This window comes from Cherax quadricarinatus, chromosome 56 (assembly GCF_038502225.1).
Source record: "Cherax quadricarinatus isolate ZL_2023a chromosome 56, ASM3850222v1, whole genome shotgun sequence".
Taxonomy (NCBI): Eukaryota; Metazoa; Arthropoda; class Malacostraca; order Decapoda; family Parastacidae; genus Cherax; species Cherax quadricarinatus.
The window spans coordinates 20,007,308-20,025,001 of record NC_091347.1 but is presented as its reverse complement, the minus strand read 5'-3'; the positions used below and the strand labels follow the sequence as shown (position 1 = coordinate 20,025,001).

The window sequence follows — 17,694 nt, the reverse complement described above, 5'->3', positions numbered from 1 at the left end:
TTGTAGTTTAAATATAATGAGAGCTATGGTAAAAGAGGTATTAGACAGAATATGTAATGTAGACAGAATATGTTTGTAGACAGAATATGCATTATGGAAAGAATATGAAGTCACTTTTATTGAGCATTGTCTATTTCTGTAGAGGGATGTCACACTATGATGTCCACTTGGATGTTATCTCATACCAATTTGTTTGAGAATGTCATGTAAAATATTGTTGACAGAATAGTAAAGGATAATTAACAGAAAATAAGGGAAATCTTCAACTTGCGATTAATGCCTATTAATTTTCGACAGTTCCCCCGAAAGTAACATCTGAACACCGCTTGGAGAGTCCTGTTGTCGTTGAGGGTGACGGGGTGACCATCAACTGCCCAGTTGATGCTGTGCCTTTGCCAACCATCACCTGGTTCAAGGTATAATATGACCATAGGTCAAAATCAACTACAATATTTCATTACCCATCTGTTGTTACAAGAAGCAGAGCTATGCTTTTAGTGTCTTGGCTAAACTCTTTAGTTTGTAATATGATGTACATCCAGCAGCCATGTGTGAGCATGTTAGATAGGAGTGAGTGGAGGCAAATGGTTTTTGGGACCTGACGACCTGTTTGAGTGTGAGCAAAGTAACATTTTATGAAGGGATTCAGGGAAACTGGTTACCTGGACTTGAGCCCTGGATGTGGGAAGTACAGTGTCTGCACTCTGAAGGAGGGGTGGGGATATTTACTGTTTGGAGGGACATCTGACCTGTTATATCTGCGTGCCTCTGGCAAGACAGTGGTAGTGTGAATGATGGTGAAAGTGCTTGTTTTTTGGGTCACCCTACCTCAGTGGAGATGGTATGAAGTGTATTGTATAACTATGGGGTTTTCCATATAAGAAATAAAAACTGTCAGCCAACCTTTGTAACTATACTATATATTCTTGGAAAGTAAATATTGTATTGTACGATAGTGAAAACCTTCATTCAACAGACCTCCATTTATCAGACTTTGGTAGAAAGGGACAAATTCTGCTGGGTATGGAATTGTCTGTTTCTGTCACTATATTTTGCAATTGTCTTAAGGATGAGTTATAAATAGTTATAAATAGTATAATAGCATAAATTGTGGTATTACTAGTAACTTCCACAATCTTCAAGCTATTGTTCTCACCTCTTCCATATCCATCCTTCTAACTTGTCTTCCACAGGATGGTCTCTCCATTTTTTCAACAAAAGATCGAGCAGATATGACTCACATAATTATTGAAGATAATGGCCAAACTTTGCACATATTAGAAGCAACTGTTGATGACAAAGGTAATGCGATAAAAAGTATTTATTTTGTATTCATTATAATAATTTATAAAATAAGCTGATTGAAAAGCTAGTTAATATCATACATAAAATAGTTAGCTATATGCTGGCATTTTTCTTATTTAATCTTCAGTATTTATAACAGTATATTTGGACATATGACTAAGACTGCCACTGAAGATGTGCATTGAAACATCTCACAAGGTTGAATTTTTATTGTTTGTTTGGGATGAGCTCTTATCATCAGTTAAAAGAAACATTAACCCTTTCAGGGTTTCTGACGTACTAGTACAGCTTACGCACCAGGGTTTTTGATGTACTAGTACGCCTAAATTCTAGCACCCTCAAATCTAGTGAGAGAAAGCTGGTAGGCTTACATATGAAAGAATGGGTCTATGTGGTCAGTGTGTGCAGTATAAAAAAAAACTTTGACAGTGTTTTTGGTTTAAAACAGTGACTTTGCACTGTATTTTTGTATGGTATTTATGATGGTATTCTAGTTTTCCTGGTCTCATTTTATAGAATGGTATACATATTACAGAAATTGAGATGATTTTGATTGGTTTTACAATGAAAAGTACCTTGAAATTGAGCTCAAATTAGCAGAAATCTTCGATTTTTGCCAAAGTTCAAAAGTAAACAAATCATGCTACACGTCCAGGACGTCCAATACACGTCAACTGGTGAGTCTAATATTCTTTCACAAGTGCGCTGATATTATTTATACCATTTCTACACTAATGCAGTAGTCTGCATAACAGTAAATCTTCTATTTTTTGTGAGAATAAAAATTCAAAATGGAAAGCAAAAGAATGTAAGAGGGGCATGGGGACATAACTAATGAACAGAAGAAATGTTATTTTAGTGCCAGGAATGTCTCTTGTTTATTCTGGACCCTATTTGGAAATTGGCATCTTTTGAAATTTGTGTGAAATTGGCAAAATTGCTAAATTCTGACCACTTTATTGGATACATGTAGTTGAAATCGGTTAATGGGTGGTTTCTTGTACTCTTTCGATAGAGAAAATGGAGTTCTAGCAAAATAGTTATGATTTTTGTCAACTAGTATACTGGAATTGGCCAAAAATAGGGCTCAAAGTGGGCAAAATCGCCGATGCGTAAACATCGTCGAGACCGCTAACTTCGAGAGAGCATAATTCCATAAGTTTTCCATCAAATTCCATACTTTTGGTGTCATTATGATCAGGATAAGATTCTCTTATCTTTTCATAAGAATTTTTTTTTTTTTTTTTTTTGAAAATATGTCGACCCTGAGAACAAGTCTGGGAGAGGGCCTGTCGACCCTGAAAGGGTTAATATATAAATATATTTAGCTTTCTTTGTCAGAATATTTTTTATTCATACTGTGTATTTTGATATTCAGTGTGTTCTCTGACATTTGGAATTATCTGCTAGTGAAGAATGCTCATTTCTGCAGGAATTGTGTTATTCTCAAAGCTTTGGAATATAATATTAGACTTCTGTCAGTTAAATATTTTTTATTGATTACATCTTGTGATGGTTGGCACCACAGGCATATATCAATGTGTTGCCAAGAATGATGCTGGGGAGACTGAACTGTTTTTTCCTCTGGAAGTGTTAGTGGCTCCCCAGTTCACTCAGTTCTTTCATAACCCTGAAGTGAAGCTGACAGTGGGTGAGGAGCTGTATTTGGATTGTGATGTCACCGGAGATCCAGACCCCCAGGCATGTTTCCTTTGCATTTGTAAATGCTTGTTCTTAAAATGTTATGTAGTAATCACAAATTTTTATTACTGTAATATTTAAAAAATTTATTCTCTTCCACCAGAAATTTAGAAATTACCATTTATATTAGAAACATCTACTTCAGTTTAATGTATCTTTGTATACTTGCATAGGTATTGTGGCATCATAATGGAGTACCATTGTACATACATGTGTTGCCCGGTGGCCGGAAAGTCTTCATTCCACACGTGAGAGTGAGAGATGGTGGTCTGTACACTTGTACTGCTACAAACACAGCAGGCGCTACTCACAGGAACTTCACCATCACAGTTCTAAGTTAGTCACTAAATACTGATGTATGTACACTGATGACTCCAAGCAAGGGATTTCATTATTATTAATATTTTCATACCCTCTATGGTTCATACAACATTACAGGGTATCAGTAATGAAATACACTGCAGGGTATTAATACAACAAGAATACATAATCATTAATATAGCTCCTAGGATGTTATATGGATAAATAGTATAAGGAAAACTTTCTGGGCATTTTAGAAATAATTTTCATATATCAGAAAATTAGCTAATTTTAATGGTGAGCACTAAGTTGAGTTCTTTTATGCACTAAACTTTTGAGAAAATAACTAATAAAAAGTACATTGGCTACACCCATAACCACCATCATCATCATCATCATTATTATTATTATTATTATTATTATTATTACTATTTTTATTATTATTATTATTATTATTATTATTATTATTATTATTATTATTATTATTATTATTATTATTATTATTATTATTATTATAGACTTTACATAAAATGCAAAGTATATTTGATTAAAAATATATACGTACTGTATATTTATTATATCTTAAGTGGCTTAAATGATGAAAAAAGGTACATGTGTATTATATCTTCAGTGGGTCCAAAGCTTGAGGGAGATGGCAGGGTTGGACGTGTGGTGGAAGCATTGGCTGGAAGTGACACTGACCTCAGATGTGATATAACAGGATCACCGACGCCGTCTGTCTTCTGGACTAAGGATGGCAAACCTCTAACTCACTCGTCAGTATATTGCAACTCTTATAATTTGCAGTGGTTTTAAATTGCTATTATTAATAGATAAACCATGTATTAATAGATATTGATTCAGATTTGAGCATATAAGTCATTTAAGAGACATTTTCCTGTGTTGATCAGAATTTCATGTGGGATATTTGCTAATCATAGTATGCATGTACTACCACCTCATGTAATACATGAAATTACATATGGTGGTGGGTGTGGTGGAGAGAGAGAGAGGTAGTGGACTCTGTGGTGACCCTGAAGCTGCACCCCATCATTGGCTCTGCCACTTAGTAAGGGGAGTACCAAAGTATCGGTATTAGTAGGTATCAGCTAATTTTGATGTTGTCAGTATTGGTAACAGTCTAAACTTGAGTATTAGTATTGACAAAAAACTTTGATATCTCCCATCCCTACCATTTAGGGATTATTCAGAATAGCAGTTATGTCTGTCTTCAGCTTAAAAATGTATTTAAGGTTAATTTTGTTATCTCTCAAAATCTCATCTTCACTGTCTTTGTCCTCCTCACAGGACATGAGCATCTTCTCAAATTCCATATTTACCATTGCATCATCATGAGCTTCAGTCAGTTTCTTCATGTCTTTTACTGCAATGCCATCTTTACTTCCTTATCAACACTGGGAAAAAAAGTTGACTTTATTAACAGCAAACTTTGATGATGAACTCGTTGATTTAGTCATTTGCCTCCTTGATGTTTTACAATCCACAGTTGTGTGGTCCTTCTAAAATATAACAAAATCTTTTAAAAATTTATATGGATATACTGGCAAGACAGTGAATGGGTTTCCTTCTTTAGGTCACCCTGCCTTGGCAGGGACGTTAACTTAAACCATGGTCCTGTTATATAGCAGGCCCAATGGTTTGAGTTCCCATTCCAGTTGCTCATTATGACATATCTTGAGTTTATTGGCTATGTAGCTTTGAGGAGTGTGAGAAGAGAAGAACCATGAAAGCTTCTGGGGCTGTGGGAAGAGACAGTATGGTCACAGTTAGTGCCACTGATGGAGACACTCAAGATATACAGTGGACCCCCGCATAACGATGGCATCACATAGCGATTATTTCGCATACCGCTTACTTTAATTGCAAAAATTTTGCCTCACATACCGCTTAAAAACCCGCTTACCGATTTTCGTCCGAGACGCGCTCACATGTTCCGCCGGTGGCATTGTTTACCAGCCAGCCTCCGCGGTAACATCCAAGCATACAATCGGAATATTTCGTATTATTACAGTGTTTTCGGTGCTTTTTCTGGAAAATAAGTGACCATGGGCCCCAAGAAAGCTTCTAGTGCCAACCCTACAGCAATAAGGGTGAGAATTACAATAGAGATGAAGAAAAAGATCATTGATAAGTATGAAAGTGGAGTGCATGTCTCCGAGCTGGCCAGGTTGTATAATAAACCCCAATCAACCATCGCTACTATTGGTGGTACAGCTGCTGCTGCTGCTGCACTGTCAGCTGCTGCTGCTGCTGCACTGTCAGCTGCTGCTGCTGCTGTAGCACCGTTGTTGGTGTGGCTTATTGAGAATACCAAGAAACAATTAACCCCAGAGGATTTGGCACCCAGGATAACCCAAAAAAGTCAGTGTCATCGAAGACTGTCTAACTTATTTCCATTGGGGTCCTTAATCTTGTCTCCCAGGATGCAACCCACACAAGTCGACTAACACCCAGGTGAACAGGGAAAAATGCCTGGAACTAGTGCTCATATTGGTGAATTTAAAGCCAGCAAAGGTTGGTTTGAGAGATTTAAGAATCGTAGTGGCATACACAGTGTGATAAGGCCTGTTCTGGAAGAAAATGCCAAACAGGACCTACAGTACTCAGGAGGAAAAGGCACTCCCAGGACACAGTGTCTCATCAGTCATTGCTGCATCTTCAATAAAGGTAAGTGTCATTTATTCTTCATTTAGAAGACTAGTACATGCACAATATATACTGTGCATGTACTACTCTACTATTGTGCATGTATCCTTCTCTTTGTGTGTGGGAAAATGTATATTTCATGTGGTAAAATTTTTTTTTTCATACTTTTGGGTGTCTTGCACGGATTAATTTGATTTCCATTATTTCTTATGGGGAAAATTCATTCACATAGCGATTATTTCGCATAACAATTACCCCTCTTGCACGGATTAAAATCGTTAACCGGGGGTCCACTGTATACGTATATATATATGTATGGGAACTTAGCCCCCCAGTATCAGTGTGTGCCTATAGGATTAGGACCCTTGGCTTATGGGTATTGCATTCATTTTGAATTATAGTGGTGTACACTAAAGCAGCCCAGAATAAACGTTATTATTCCATTGCAGAGCTGGACTAGAATACACAGCATCAGAGGCTAATCAAGTCTTAATGCTGCATAGTGTGGTTCCTGCTGCTTCAGGCTTATATATCTGTAATGCCTCTAACACTGTTGGAACTGCCCATAGGGAGTACAACCTTACTGTCATGGGTATGCGAAACTTTGTCATGTTACGCAATTGTTCCATTCAAGATTAATCCCAATTAGAGTTTCTTAATTTTAAATTTGTATGAGTTACAAAAATTAGAAAATTATGCATATCACAATTTTGTGTGTTATTGAAATAACAATTGCCATAATACAGTTTCAAATAGGAATAAAATTACCTTCAATGTTTCATGAAGATATGTTTGACATTAATAATAACAGGGTTTCAATATAAATATTTATGTTCTCAGTTGCTCCATCAGTAAGACAAGTTGATGGTGGTAATGATGATGGTGCTGATGTTGTTGAGAAAGTACAAGTGGTGATTGGGAAGGACACTATCTTGTACTGTAGTGTGGATGGTACTCCTGCACCCACCATTACTTGGATGCATGCTGGTCAAATGCTCACGATTTCTTCACGCATTCACCTGATAGCCCCTGACCAGTTGTTATTAACAAATGCCCAAGACATGGATTCTGGAGACTACTCTTGTCTTGCTGTAAATCGTGCAGGAACTGCTGAGAAGCAGTTTGATGTGCAAGTAATTGGTAAGAACACTCATTTGTTTTTATAGATTTAATAATAATACTAGGTACTTGTTCTATTAATTATTTCTGTCCACATTTGGAAATTGTAGGAAAATTTAATATCAACTATTTTCCATGAAATTTTGAGATCAGTTCATATCTAGGAAAAATTTTAAGTAATTTTTATTAACTTACAAATTGCAAGGTATTTTATATCATGGTAAAGTTCTTCATCTACTTAACCCTCTAACTGTCCAAACGTAGATCTACATTTGCACGCGTAGCACTCCGCTCTTGATTTTCCCCATTAGAAAGAATGTAAAAAAAAATGTAGATCTACGTTTGGAAGACTACGCGAGCAAATGTAGATCTACGTTTGGACAGTTTAAGGGTTAATGAAATTAGCTTTTTAATATATTTAAGTGTTCTCAAGTAACCCACATTTTGGAGTTGAAACTTACCATCAGACTTTATTTATGTACTACATTAATCAAGATACTATAATATCAGTCTCCAGAAATTATTATGACATTACAATTTTATTCTTTTTTAATGCAGTACAATGCCTCTAAAGAGGCTTATCCATTGAATATTACTTTGTAACAGTACCTGCCAAGATTACAGCAGCAAGTGACTCCAGTGATGTCTCAGATAGTCAACCTCATCAAGAGGTGTTGCTGGATATGCCTTTCTCACTCTTCTGCTCTGCCTTTGGTTCACCTCCTCTCCACATTACTTGGACAAAGGTGCAGTTCATCAAGATTGCATTTTCTACTAAAATGACTAATATCTGCATGCCTCTGGCAAGACAGGGATAGTGTTAATAATAGTGAAAGTGTTCTTTTTTTTTGGGGGGGGGGGTCACCCTGCTTTGGTGGGAGACAACCAGTGTGTTAACAAAAAAAAAAAAAAATTCTTGGGGAGTGCTAAAATGCTAGAGTGCTAAGAGTGCTGGGAGGCTAACAGGTTTGATCTGTGGAAGGTGAGAGGTAACTTCAGTCTCTAGTAAAAAGAATGAATTCTGCTTTTGAAGTTGTACCAATATCATTGATTCATACGCTTCTCAATACAGTATATGTAAACAAAAAATTATGGGAAACAGGATTTAATATTCTGTGGTATACAGTATATAATTTTTCAGACAGTGTATTGTAATATATATGGTGTTTTTGATATGCCTGTTGTAGTTTTGAGTTCTCTTTAAAAGACATAATTCAAGTCTCTTAAGGTTGTATGTGACTAAATGAAATTAAGTTAATTCATATCTGTTTTTTCAGCAAAATATTTATGCATACGAAATAGAGATCAGGCAATGGACAATACATTTTTTGTTTCAATCATATTTTTCAGGATGATGCTCCACTAGTAGGCCTTTTGGGCACAGGTCTTGATGGGCGTCTCAATCTTGGTGATAATGGCCGTCGCCTCTTAGTGTCTGGGGCAATTGTTGCTGACTCCGGCACTTATACTTGCACAGCTGAGAATGAAGGAGGCAGAGATTCTGCATCTTTTTATGTTGATGTTCTAGGTTAGATGCATGTAATGTTGATACACAATCTTAGTATATAAATTAGCATATTTGATTTTGTAAGCATACTGCCCCTATGTATTTTGGGGAGTGGATGAATATACTGCTGCTCCCTAATTCACTCCACAAAGGAGACAAACCCTTCAGTCATAAATTTTTTTTTCAGTTCCTCCCATGATTGTTCAAGACACTGACACCTTTTATTCAACTGTTGAGGGTGAGGAGGTGGTTCTTCATTGTGAGGTAGTGGGTGATCCTCCACCAATGTTAGTTTGGTTACACCATGGTGTACCATTACAGGACTTGGACTTCCCAGGTGTTGTTATTCAAGATGCCTTTACAAGAACAACTCATAATGTGACGAACTCTAATGTATGTTTTAAGTTTCTGTTTTCTCTTTGGCACACTGTTAGAGGGTATTGTATAAAGATAATTGTCTATGCTTATATTGTTGGCTTTAGCAGTATTAAAAATTTTGTTATTTAGAGTAACCTCAAACTAGAATAATATGTCATGAAAGTTTAATTCAACTATTCATTCTTACTGTAAATCAAATGTTTTAATCATGAACCACTCACTAAATTTCAATACTACAACATTTGACAGTCAGTTGTAAGGATCTCCTCGGTGAGTGAGGTTCATTCTGGATCTTACACATGCATAGCCAGCAGTGTGGCGGGAACTGATGAGTTGTCTTACATTGTGCGAGTTGCCACAGTTCCTCGTCCAGAGGATGACATAACCAACACACATCTGACTGTTCGTGTTAATCGTCCTGCAACACTCACCTGCCAAGTACAAGCCACTCCTGAGCCACAATTCTTCTGGTTCAAGGTACTAGAATTATTTTATTTTATTAAAGTTAAAGACTTTCCTTACACAAACTTAATTTAGTAACAGAGATAAGTTTTATTGGAAGCTTTATTAATTGTAATTGATGCACTGTATTGTGCTCTGGTATTATGAGCCTTTATTACTTACACAAGTTTATAAAATATTTCCTCAGAAGGGATTGAACCCTTTCAGGGTCCAGAGGCCAAATTTCAAAGTACACACCATTGTCCAAGAATTTTCAAAAAATAATTTTATTTTTTCTCATGAAATGGTAGAGAATCTTTTTCTGAAGGTAATAAAGCAAAAAGTACAAAATTTGATAGAAAATTGACGAAATTATGCTCTTGCGAATTTTGATGTGTCAGCGATATTGACGCATCGGCGATTTTGCCGAATTTGACTCCCATTTTAGGCCAATTACCTTATTCCAGTCAACCAAATTCTTAGCTATTTCACTAGTATTACTTCTATTCTATCAATTGAGCACAAGAAATTGCCAACTCAACTGTTTCAACTACAAAATAAAGTGAGTGGAATTTGGTAATTTGGCCAATTTAATGCAAAGTTCAAAATATTCCAATTTCAAAATAGGGTCCAGAATAAACAATGCAGGCATTCCTGGCACTAAACTAACATTTCCTCTGTTCATTAGTTATGTTTTCAGGCTTTACCAATGAATTCCATTTTGATTTTTAATTCACATAATTAATTTTTATTCAAACTAAAAAATAGAAGATTTACTGTCATGCAATATTGTAATAATTGTTTAAATAATATCAGCACATTTGTGAATGTATATTAGATCCACCAGCTGGCGTATATTAGACGTGTGAGGTCATTTGTTTACTTTTGAATATCGGCCAAAATTTAAAATTTCCGCTACTTTGAGCTCAGTTTCAATCCATTTTCAGTACTAAAACCAATCAAAATCATCTCTATTTTTAATATATCTTCCATTCTATCAAATGAGACCAAGAAATCGCAAATACAAATATAATAAACATACAAAAAAACACTGCAAAGTTGCTGGTTTAATTAAAAATTATGGTCTCAATTTTTTTCTCTCATTATGCACTGTGTGCTGCAGGATTTGTTTTATGTAGTGCACACATACCACATAGATGTATTCTCTCATATCTAGGCCCAAATTTACCACTCACAGCTTATCAGAGTGAGCTGAGCTTATGGCGTAGATCTACGGTTTGGACCCTCAACGTAAAGCCATAGATTTATGGCACGCACCCTGAAAGGGTTAAGGAAACTTGTTAGCTGGACTTGAGATTAGAGGTGGAACTCAATGTGCCTGCAATATGAAGGATGGGTGGGACTGTTGCAGTTGTTGCATCATTTTAATTGTAATGTTTGTAAACCTGTGAAGAGACAGCTTGAAAATGAGTGATGGTGAATGTGATTCTTTCTTTAAGTCACCCTACATGAATGTTATTGCCTTATTAAGTTAGTTTTAAGTTTGCCAAAATGCTTTGCATATAAAGGGGCTTTTGGCATGTACACCCAAGTATGTATTATATTCCTTTGTACAAAAATTTTTTTTTTTTTTTAACAAGTCGGCCGTCTCCCACTGAGGCAGGGTGACCCAAAAAGAAATCAAATCCCCAAAAAGAAAATACTTTCATCATCATTCAACACTTTCGCCTCACTCACACATAATCACTGTTTTTGCAGAGGTGCTCGGAACACAACAGTTTAGAAGTATACATATACGTATAAAGATACACAACATATCCCTCCAAACTCTAATATCCCGAACCCCTCCTTTAGAGTGCAGGCATTGTACTTCCCATTTCCAGGACTCAAGTCCGGCTATATAAAAATAACTGGTTTCCCTGAATCCCTTCACTAAATATTACCCTGCTCACACTCCAACGGATTGTCAGGTCCCAAATACCATTCGTCTCCATTCACTCCTATCGAACGCGCTCATGCATGCCTGCTGGAAGTCCAAGCCACTCGCCCACAAAACCTCCCTTACCCCTTCCTTCCAACCTTTTCGAGGACGACCCCTACCCCTCCTTCCTTCCCCTACAGATTGATACACTTTCCATGTCATTCTACTTTGATCCATTCTCTCTAAATGGCCAAACCACCTCAACAACCCCTCTTCAGCCCTCTAATACTTTTATTAACTCCACACCCTCTCCTAATTTCCACACTCCGAATTTTCTGCATAATATTTCCACCACACATTGCCCTTAGACAGGACATCTCCACTGCCTCCAACCACCTCCTAGCTGCTGCATTCACAACCCAAGCTTCACACCCATATAAGAGTGTTGGTACTACTATACTTTCATACATTCCCTTCTTTGCCTCCATAGATAACATTTTTTGTCTCCACATATACCTCAGTGCACCACCTCAATGCACCACTCACCTTTTTTCCCTCATCAATTCTATGATTAACCTCATCCTTCATAAATCCATCCGCTGACACGTCAACTCCCAAATATCTGAAAACATTCACTTCTTCCATACTCCTCCTCCCCAATTTGATATCCACTCTCCCAAACTCATCCACTAACCTTTGCAATTTTTCTTTAGAATCTCCCATAAGTGCAGTATCATCAGCAAAAAGCAACTGTGTCAATTCCCATTTTGTATATAATTCCCCATAATTTAATCCCACCCCTCTCCTGAAAACCCTAGCATTTACTTCTTTTACAAACCCATCTATAAATATATTAAACAATCATGGTGACATTACACATCCCTGTGTAAGACCTACTTTTACTGGGAAGTAGTCTCCCTCTCTTCTACACACCCTAACCTGAGCCTCACTATCCTCATAAATACTCTTTACAGCATTTAGTAACTTACCACCTATTCCATATACTTGTAACATCTGCCACATTGCTCCCTTATCCACTCTATCATATGCCTTTTCTAAATCCATAAATGCAATAAAAACTTCCCTACCTTTATCTAAATACTGTTCACATATATGCTTCAATGTAAACACTTGATCTACACATCCCCTACCCACTCTCAAACCTCCTTGCTCATCCGCAATCCTACATTCTGTCTTACCTCTAATTCTTTCAATTATAACCCTACCGTACACTTTTCCTGGTATACTCAGTAAACTTATTCCTCTATAATTTTTACAATCTCTTTTGTCCTCCTTCCCTTTATATAAAGGGACTATGCATGCTCTCTCCCAATCCCTAGGTACCTTCCCCTCTTTCATACATTTATTAAACAAAAATACCAACCTCTCCAACACTATATATCCCCCTGCTTTTAACGTTTCTGTCATGATCCCGTATCATGTATCATGCTGAAATAAAATATTATTATTATGTGAAATGGCCTGTGTATAATTTTTTTTAAAAGATATTGAAGTGAAGGATGGCATGTACTTCTTATGATTAAGCAGTTTAAGTTTCAGCATCAGAAATACATAATGAAACCCAGCAGATGATTGATAAAGCTAAACCATGTCCAATAATTTGTATGATAGATGTATGCAGTACTGTTCAAGTGGCAGTTGCTGATAATGAAACTTGGTAGTTAAAACTTTGTCACCCTTAGAAATCATATAATTTTTAAGAACAGTGCAATACTGTATATTATTGTTCCATTTATTCATTCTAGTTTTCTTTGATATGTTTAGAACTCAAGTCCACTAGAAGAAGGTACTCCAAATGTACACATAAGTGCACATGGAAGAGAACTGAAGTTGTTGCAAGTAACAGAAAATGATACAGCCAATTTCTCATGTTTAGCAGTCAATGAGGCAGGTGAAATCCTTCTCAACTTTACCCTGGAAGTTCAAGGTATAAATAAAATTTGTTATGATTTTGAGTCATATGAATTTTAAGTCGTGTTTTTGTATTGAATATATAATAAATAGATATAGAAATATACATAAATATCTAAATTTATAAATACCCTTCCTGATTAGCATTGGACTGTCAGAGATGACCTTGTGATGAAGAGAAGGGTACACACCTCTTAAAAACAAAACTTTTCATTATAGTGAAAGACCTTAAATATTCTAAATAAATCTTAATGCATTTGTGGACTACTTGAAGTAAATGTTAATGGAGTAATGCTACTTGTTTGTCTGGTAATTATGAATATAGTTAATAAAGCTTACAACCAGGCTCATGCTGATTGCACTTCAAGGTTTTATACTACTTCTCTTAAGAAAGTTTATGAAATATCTTTATTATTGTTTCCTCTATCAAACTTGCACCAGCTTGCTCACATGAAATAATGTTGTGTACTGTATCTCATGTGTTAATGCAAGATGTGTTTTTTATTTTTATTATTCAAACTGCATACTTAAACTTTTTTTATAAATTATATAAAAGTAAAAGGAAATACATAATGGTAGAATTACTGACAGAATGTTAGGTAACAGGACACAGATGTCACATTGGTTGCATCTCTGTCCATTTACCTAACATGAGTGAAAGAATTAAGTAAAAAATAAGCTAAATCCCATTTTGTTTAGTCCCACCACGTCTGACAGAAGAGGTGAATGAGGCATTACATGTAGCTTCAGGTGAAGATGCAGAATTCTTCTGTCCAGTTCATGCCACACCAACACCATCAATTCTTTGGATGAAGGATGCCAGTATCATGCAACAAACTTTTACTGCAGTGTAAGTTATGTGCAAATTTTATGCTGAACATTTGCTGTGATATGAATCTAGAACATATCATAGCTTTGATTTGATTCTGACATAGCATCAATTTGTAATATGTTAATTTAGTTAGTCATTTGCATGCACTTATATTTTTTTTTAAATATACAGTTCTAAGCAATATACAGTACTTACCTATAGGTAATCACCTATGTGGTTGCAGGGGTTGAGTCTTAGCTAGTGACCTTTCCTCTCAACTTGCCAGATTTACTTTTTCCTAGCCTTGTGGACCTTGTCATACCTGTTCTTAAAACTATGTATGGAGTCTGCCTTCACTAGTTCCCTGAGACTGAAGAAATACTTTCTGATATTCCTGTGATTCATCTGTGTGTTAAACCTGTAGCTGTGCTCCCAAGTACCTGTTTCTGACCTCTCAAACAGCCTGCCCCTGAGTATTTTGTATGTTGTAATCATGAAGAAGGGGTGGAGATACTTTGCAGTTTTTGAACTGTAGTATCGGCATGCGTCTGGCAAAACACTGATGGAGTGAGTGATAATGAAAGTGTTTCTTTTTTTTTGGAGGGGGGGGGTCACCATGTTTCAGTGGGAAACAGCCAACGTGTTAATAAAAAAATGTATATGTATACATATACAGTGGACCCCCGCATAGCGAACGCCTTGCATAGCGAACAATCCGCATAGCGAACGCTTTGTTCGCTAAAATTTTGCCCCGCATAGTGGACAAAAACCCGCTCAGCGACCTTCGTCCGAGACGCGTCCAATGTGCGCCCTCAGCCAGCCTCACATGTGCCGCCCGTCCCATTGTTTACCAGCCAGCCTCCGCGGTAACATTCAAGCATACACTCGGAATATTTCGTATTATTACAGTGTTTTCGGTGCTGTTTGTGGAAAATAAGTGACCATGGGCCCCAAGAAAGCTTCTAGTGCCAACCCTACACCTCAGAGGGTAAGAATACCCATTGAAATTAAGAAAGAGATCATTGATAAGTATGAAAGTGGAGTACGTATCACCGACCTGGTCAGGTTGTACAAGAAACCAAAATCAACCATCGCTTCTATTGTGGGCAAGAAAACGGCAATCAAGGAAGCTGTTGTTGCCAAAGGTTTAACTGTGTTTTCGAAACAAAGATCGCAAGTGATGGAAGATGTTGAGAGACTCTTATTGGTGTGGATAAATGAAAAACAGCTAGCAGGAGATAGCGTCTCTCAAGCGATCATATGTGAAAAGGCTAGGAAGTTGCATGACGATTTAATTAAAAAAATGCCTGCAACTAGTGATGATGTGAGTGAATTTAAGGCCAGCAAAGGTTGGTTTGAGAGATTTAAGAAGCGTAGTGGCATCCATAGTGTGATACGGCATGGTGAGGCTGCCAGTTCGGACCACAAAGCGGCTGAAAAATATGTGCATGAATTCAAGGAGTACATAGAAACTGAAGGACTGGAACCTGAACAAGTGTTTAATTGTGATGAAACAGGCCTGTTCTGGAAGAAAATGCCAAGCAGGACCTACATTACTCAGGAGGAAAAGGCACTCCCAGGACATAAGCCTATGAAAGACAGGCTTACTTTGTTGATGTGTGCCAATGCTAGTGGTGATTGCAAAGTTAAGCCTTTATTAGTGTATCACTCTGAAACTCCCAGAGCGTTCAGGCAAAAGAATGTCCTCAAGGATAATTTGTGTGTGCTGTGGAGGGCAAACAGTAAGGCATGGGTCACTAGGGAATTTTTCTATAACTGGTTACACCATGCATTTGCCCCCAATGTGAAAGATTACCTAACTGAAAAGAAATTAGACCTTAAGTGCCTCCTGGTGTTAGACAATGCCCCTGGTCATCCTACAGACGTGGCAGAGCGACTTTATGGGGACATGAGCTTCATTAAGGTGAAGTTTTTGCCTCCTAATACCACTCCTCTCCTGCAGCCCATGGACCAGCAGGTCATTTCCAACTTCAAGAAACTGTACACAAAAGCTCTGTTTCAAAAGTGCTTTGAAGTGACCACAGACACTGGATTGACTCTAAAAGAGTTTTGGAAGGATCACTTTAATATCCTCAGTTGTGTAAACCTTATAGGTAAGGCTTGGGAGGGAGTGACTAAGAGAACCTTGAACTCTGCTTGGAAGAAACTGTGGCCAGAATGTGTAGACAAAAGGGATTTTGAAGGGTTTGAGGCTAACCCTGAGAGGAGTAGTATACCAGTTGAGGAATCAATTGTGGAATTGGGGAAGTCCTTGGGGTTGGAGGTTAGTGGGGAGGATGTGGAAGAGTTGGTGGAGGAGGACAATGAAGAACTAACCACTGATGAGCTGATAGATCAACTTCAAGAGCAAGAGGCCAGACCTGGGGAAACTGGTTCAAAGGAGGGGAGAGAGAAATTGAAGGAATTGCCTACTTCAAAGATTAAGGAAATGTGTGCAAAATGGCTTGAAGTGCAAACCTTTTTTGATGAAAATCACCCTCACACAGCTATTGCAAGCCGTGCTGGTGACTGTTACAATGACACTGTTGTGAACCACTTTAGACAAATCATAAAGGAACGAGAGGTACAGGCCACTATGGACAGATATGTTGTGCGAAAGAAGTCCAGTGACTCTGAAGCTGGTCCTAGTGGCATTAAAAGAAGAAGGGAAGTAACCCCAGAAAAGGACTTGCTACCTCAAGTCCTAATGGAAGGGGATTCCCCTTCTAAACACTAACACTCTCTCTCCCCTCCTCCCATCCCATCAATCATCACCAGATCTTCAATAAAAGTAAGTGTCATGTAATTGTGCATGCCTTTTTCAGTTTGTGTGTACTAAAATTAACATTTTTTTGTGGTAAAAAATTTTTTTTTTCATACTTTTGGGTGTCTTGCACGGATTAATTTTATTTCCATTATTTCTTATGGGGAAAATTAATTCGCATAGCGAACATTTCGCATAACGACCAGCCCTCTTGCACGGATTAAGTTCGCTATGCGGGGGTCCACTGTATATATGTACATTTATATACACACACATATATGCATACATAAGTGCAGAGGTTTGCCACAAGACTGGTTCAGAACAATGGGGTGTCGTATGAGGAGAGGTTAAAGGACCTCAATCTGATGGCAGTGAAGGCCTAGGAGAGGATATGATAATGATATACAAAATGCTGAGAGGGAGGAATTAACAAGGTGAACAGGGACAGAATGTTTCGATGAGGGAAATAGCAACAAGAAGATATAACAGGAAGTTGAAAACTCAGATGAGTCATAGGGATGTTAGGAAGTAATTCTTCAGCCATAGAGTTTTCAGGAAGTGGAAGAATCTGGAGAGTGAAGTGGTAGAGGTGGGATCTATACATAACTTTAAGAAGAGGCATGACAAGGCTCTTGAAGCCAGGAGAGTGTATACCTACTAGTGGCCAGTGAAGAGGTTGAGCCAGGAGCTGTGACAGCCCCTGCAACTACGTATAGGTGAGTACATACATAAATAGATATACTTTTTTGCTGGTTTTCACAGGGACCCCCGAAGGCTGTTACTGAAAAATATTAACAAGGAAGATGATGGACGCTACACATGTCTGGCCACCAATGAGGCTGGCACTGTTGAACAGGATTTTACACTTCATGTCATAGGTCAGTATT

The 17,694-nt window shown here is 37.5% G+C and overlaps 1 protein-coding gene across 4 annotated transcripts in view; it reads left to right on the top strand.

The window, feature by feature from the left end:
* LOC128700808 (hemicentin-1) overlaps nucleotides 1–17,694 on the top strand; it is a 176,035-nt gene that overhangs the window by 49,235 nt on the left and 109,106 nt on the right. For all 4 annotated transcript variants that reach the window (XM_070097152.1, XM_070097150.1, XM_070097151.1 and 1 more), the window contains 14 exons: nucleotides 298–416; nucleotides 1,194–1,302; nucleotides 2,834–3,006; nucleotides 3,180–3,342; nucleotides 3,938–4,082; nucleotides 6,423–6,565; nucleotides 6,814–7,113; nucleotides 7,699–7,838; nucleotides 8,443–8,620; nucleotides 8,787–8,992; nucleotides 9,227–9,454; nucleotides 13,086–13,248; nucleotides 13,932–14,082; nucleotides 17,570–17,685. In XM_070097152.1, the coding sequence (XP_069953253.1) occupies nucleotides 298–416; nucleotides 1,194–1,302; nucleotides 2,834–3,006; nucleotides 3,180–3,342; nucleotides 3,938–4,082; nucleotides 6,423–6,565; nucleotides 6,814–7,113; nucleotides 7,699–7,838; nucleotides 8,443–8,620; nucleotides 8,787–8,992; nucleotides 9,227–9,454; nucleotides 13,086–13,248; nucleotides 13,932–14,082; nucleotides 17,570–17,685 (2,334 nt within the window). The remainder of the gene's footprint in view (nucleotides 1–297; nucleotides 417–1,193; nucleotides 1,303–2,833; nucleotides 3,007–3,179; nucleotides 3,343–3,937; nucleotides 4,083–6,422; nucleotides 6,566–6,813; nucleotides 7,114–7,698; nucleotides 7,839–8,442; nucleotides 8,621–8,786; nucleotides 8,993–9,226; nucleotides 9,455–13,085; nucleotides 13,249–13,931; nucleotides 14,083–17,569; nucleotides 17,686–17,694) is intronic.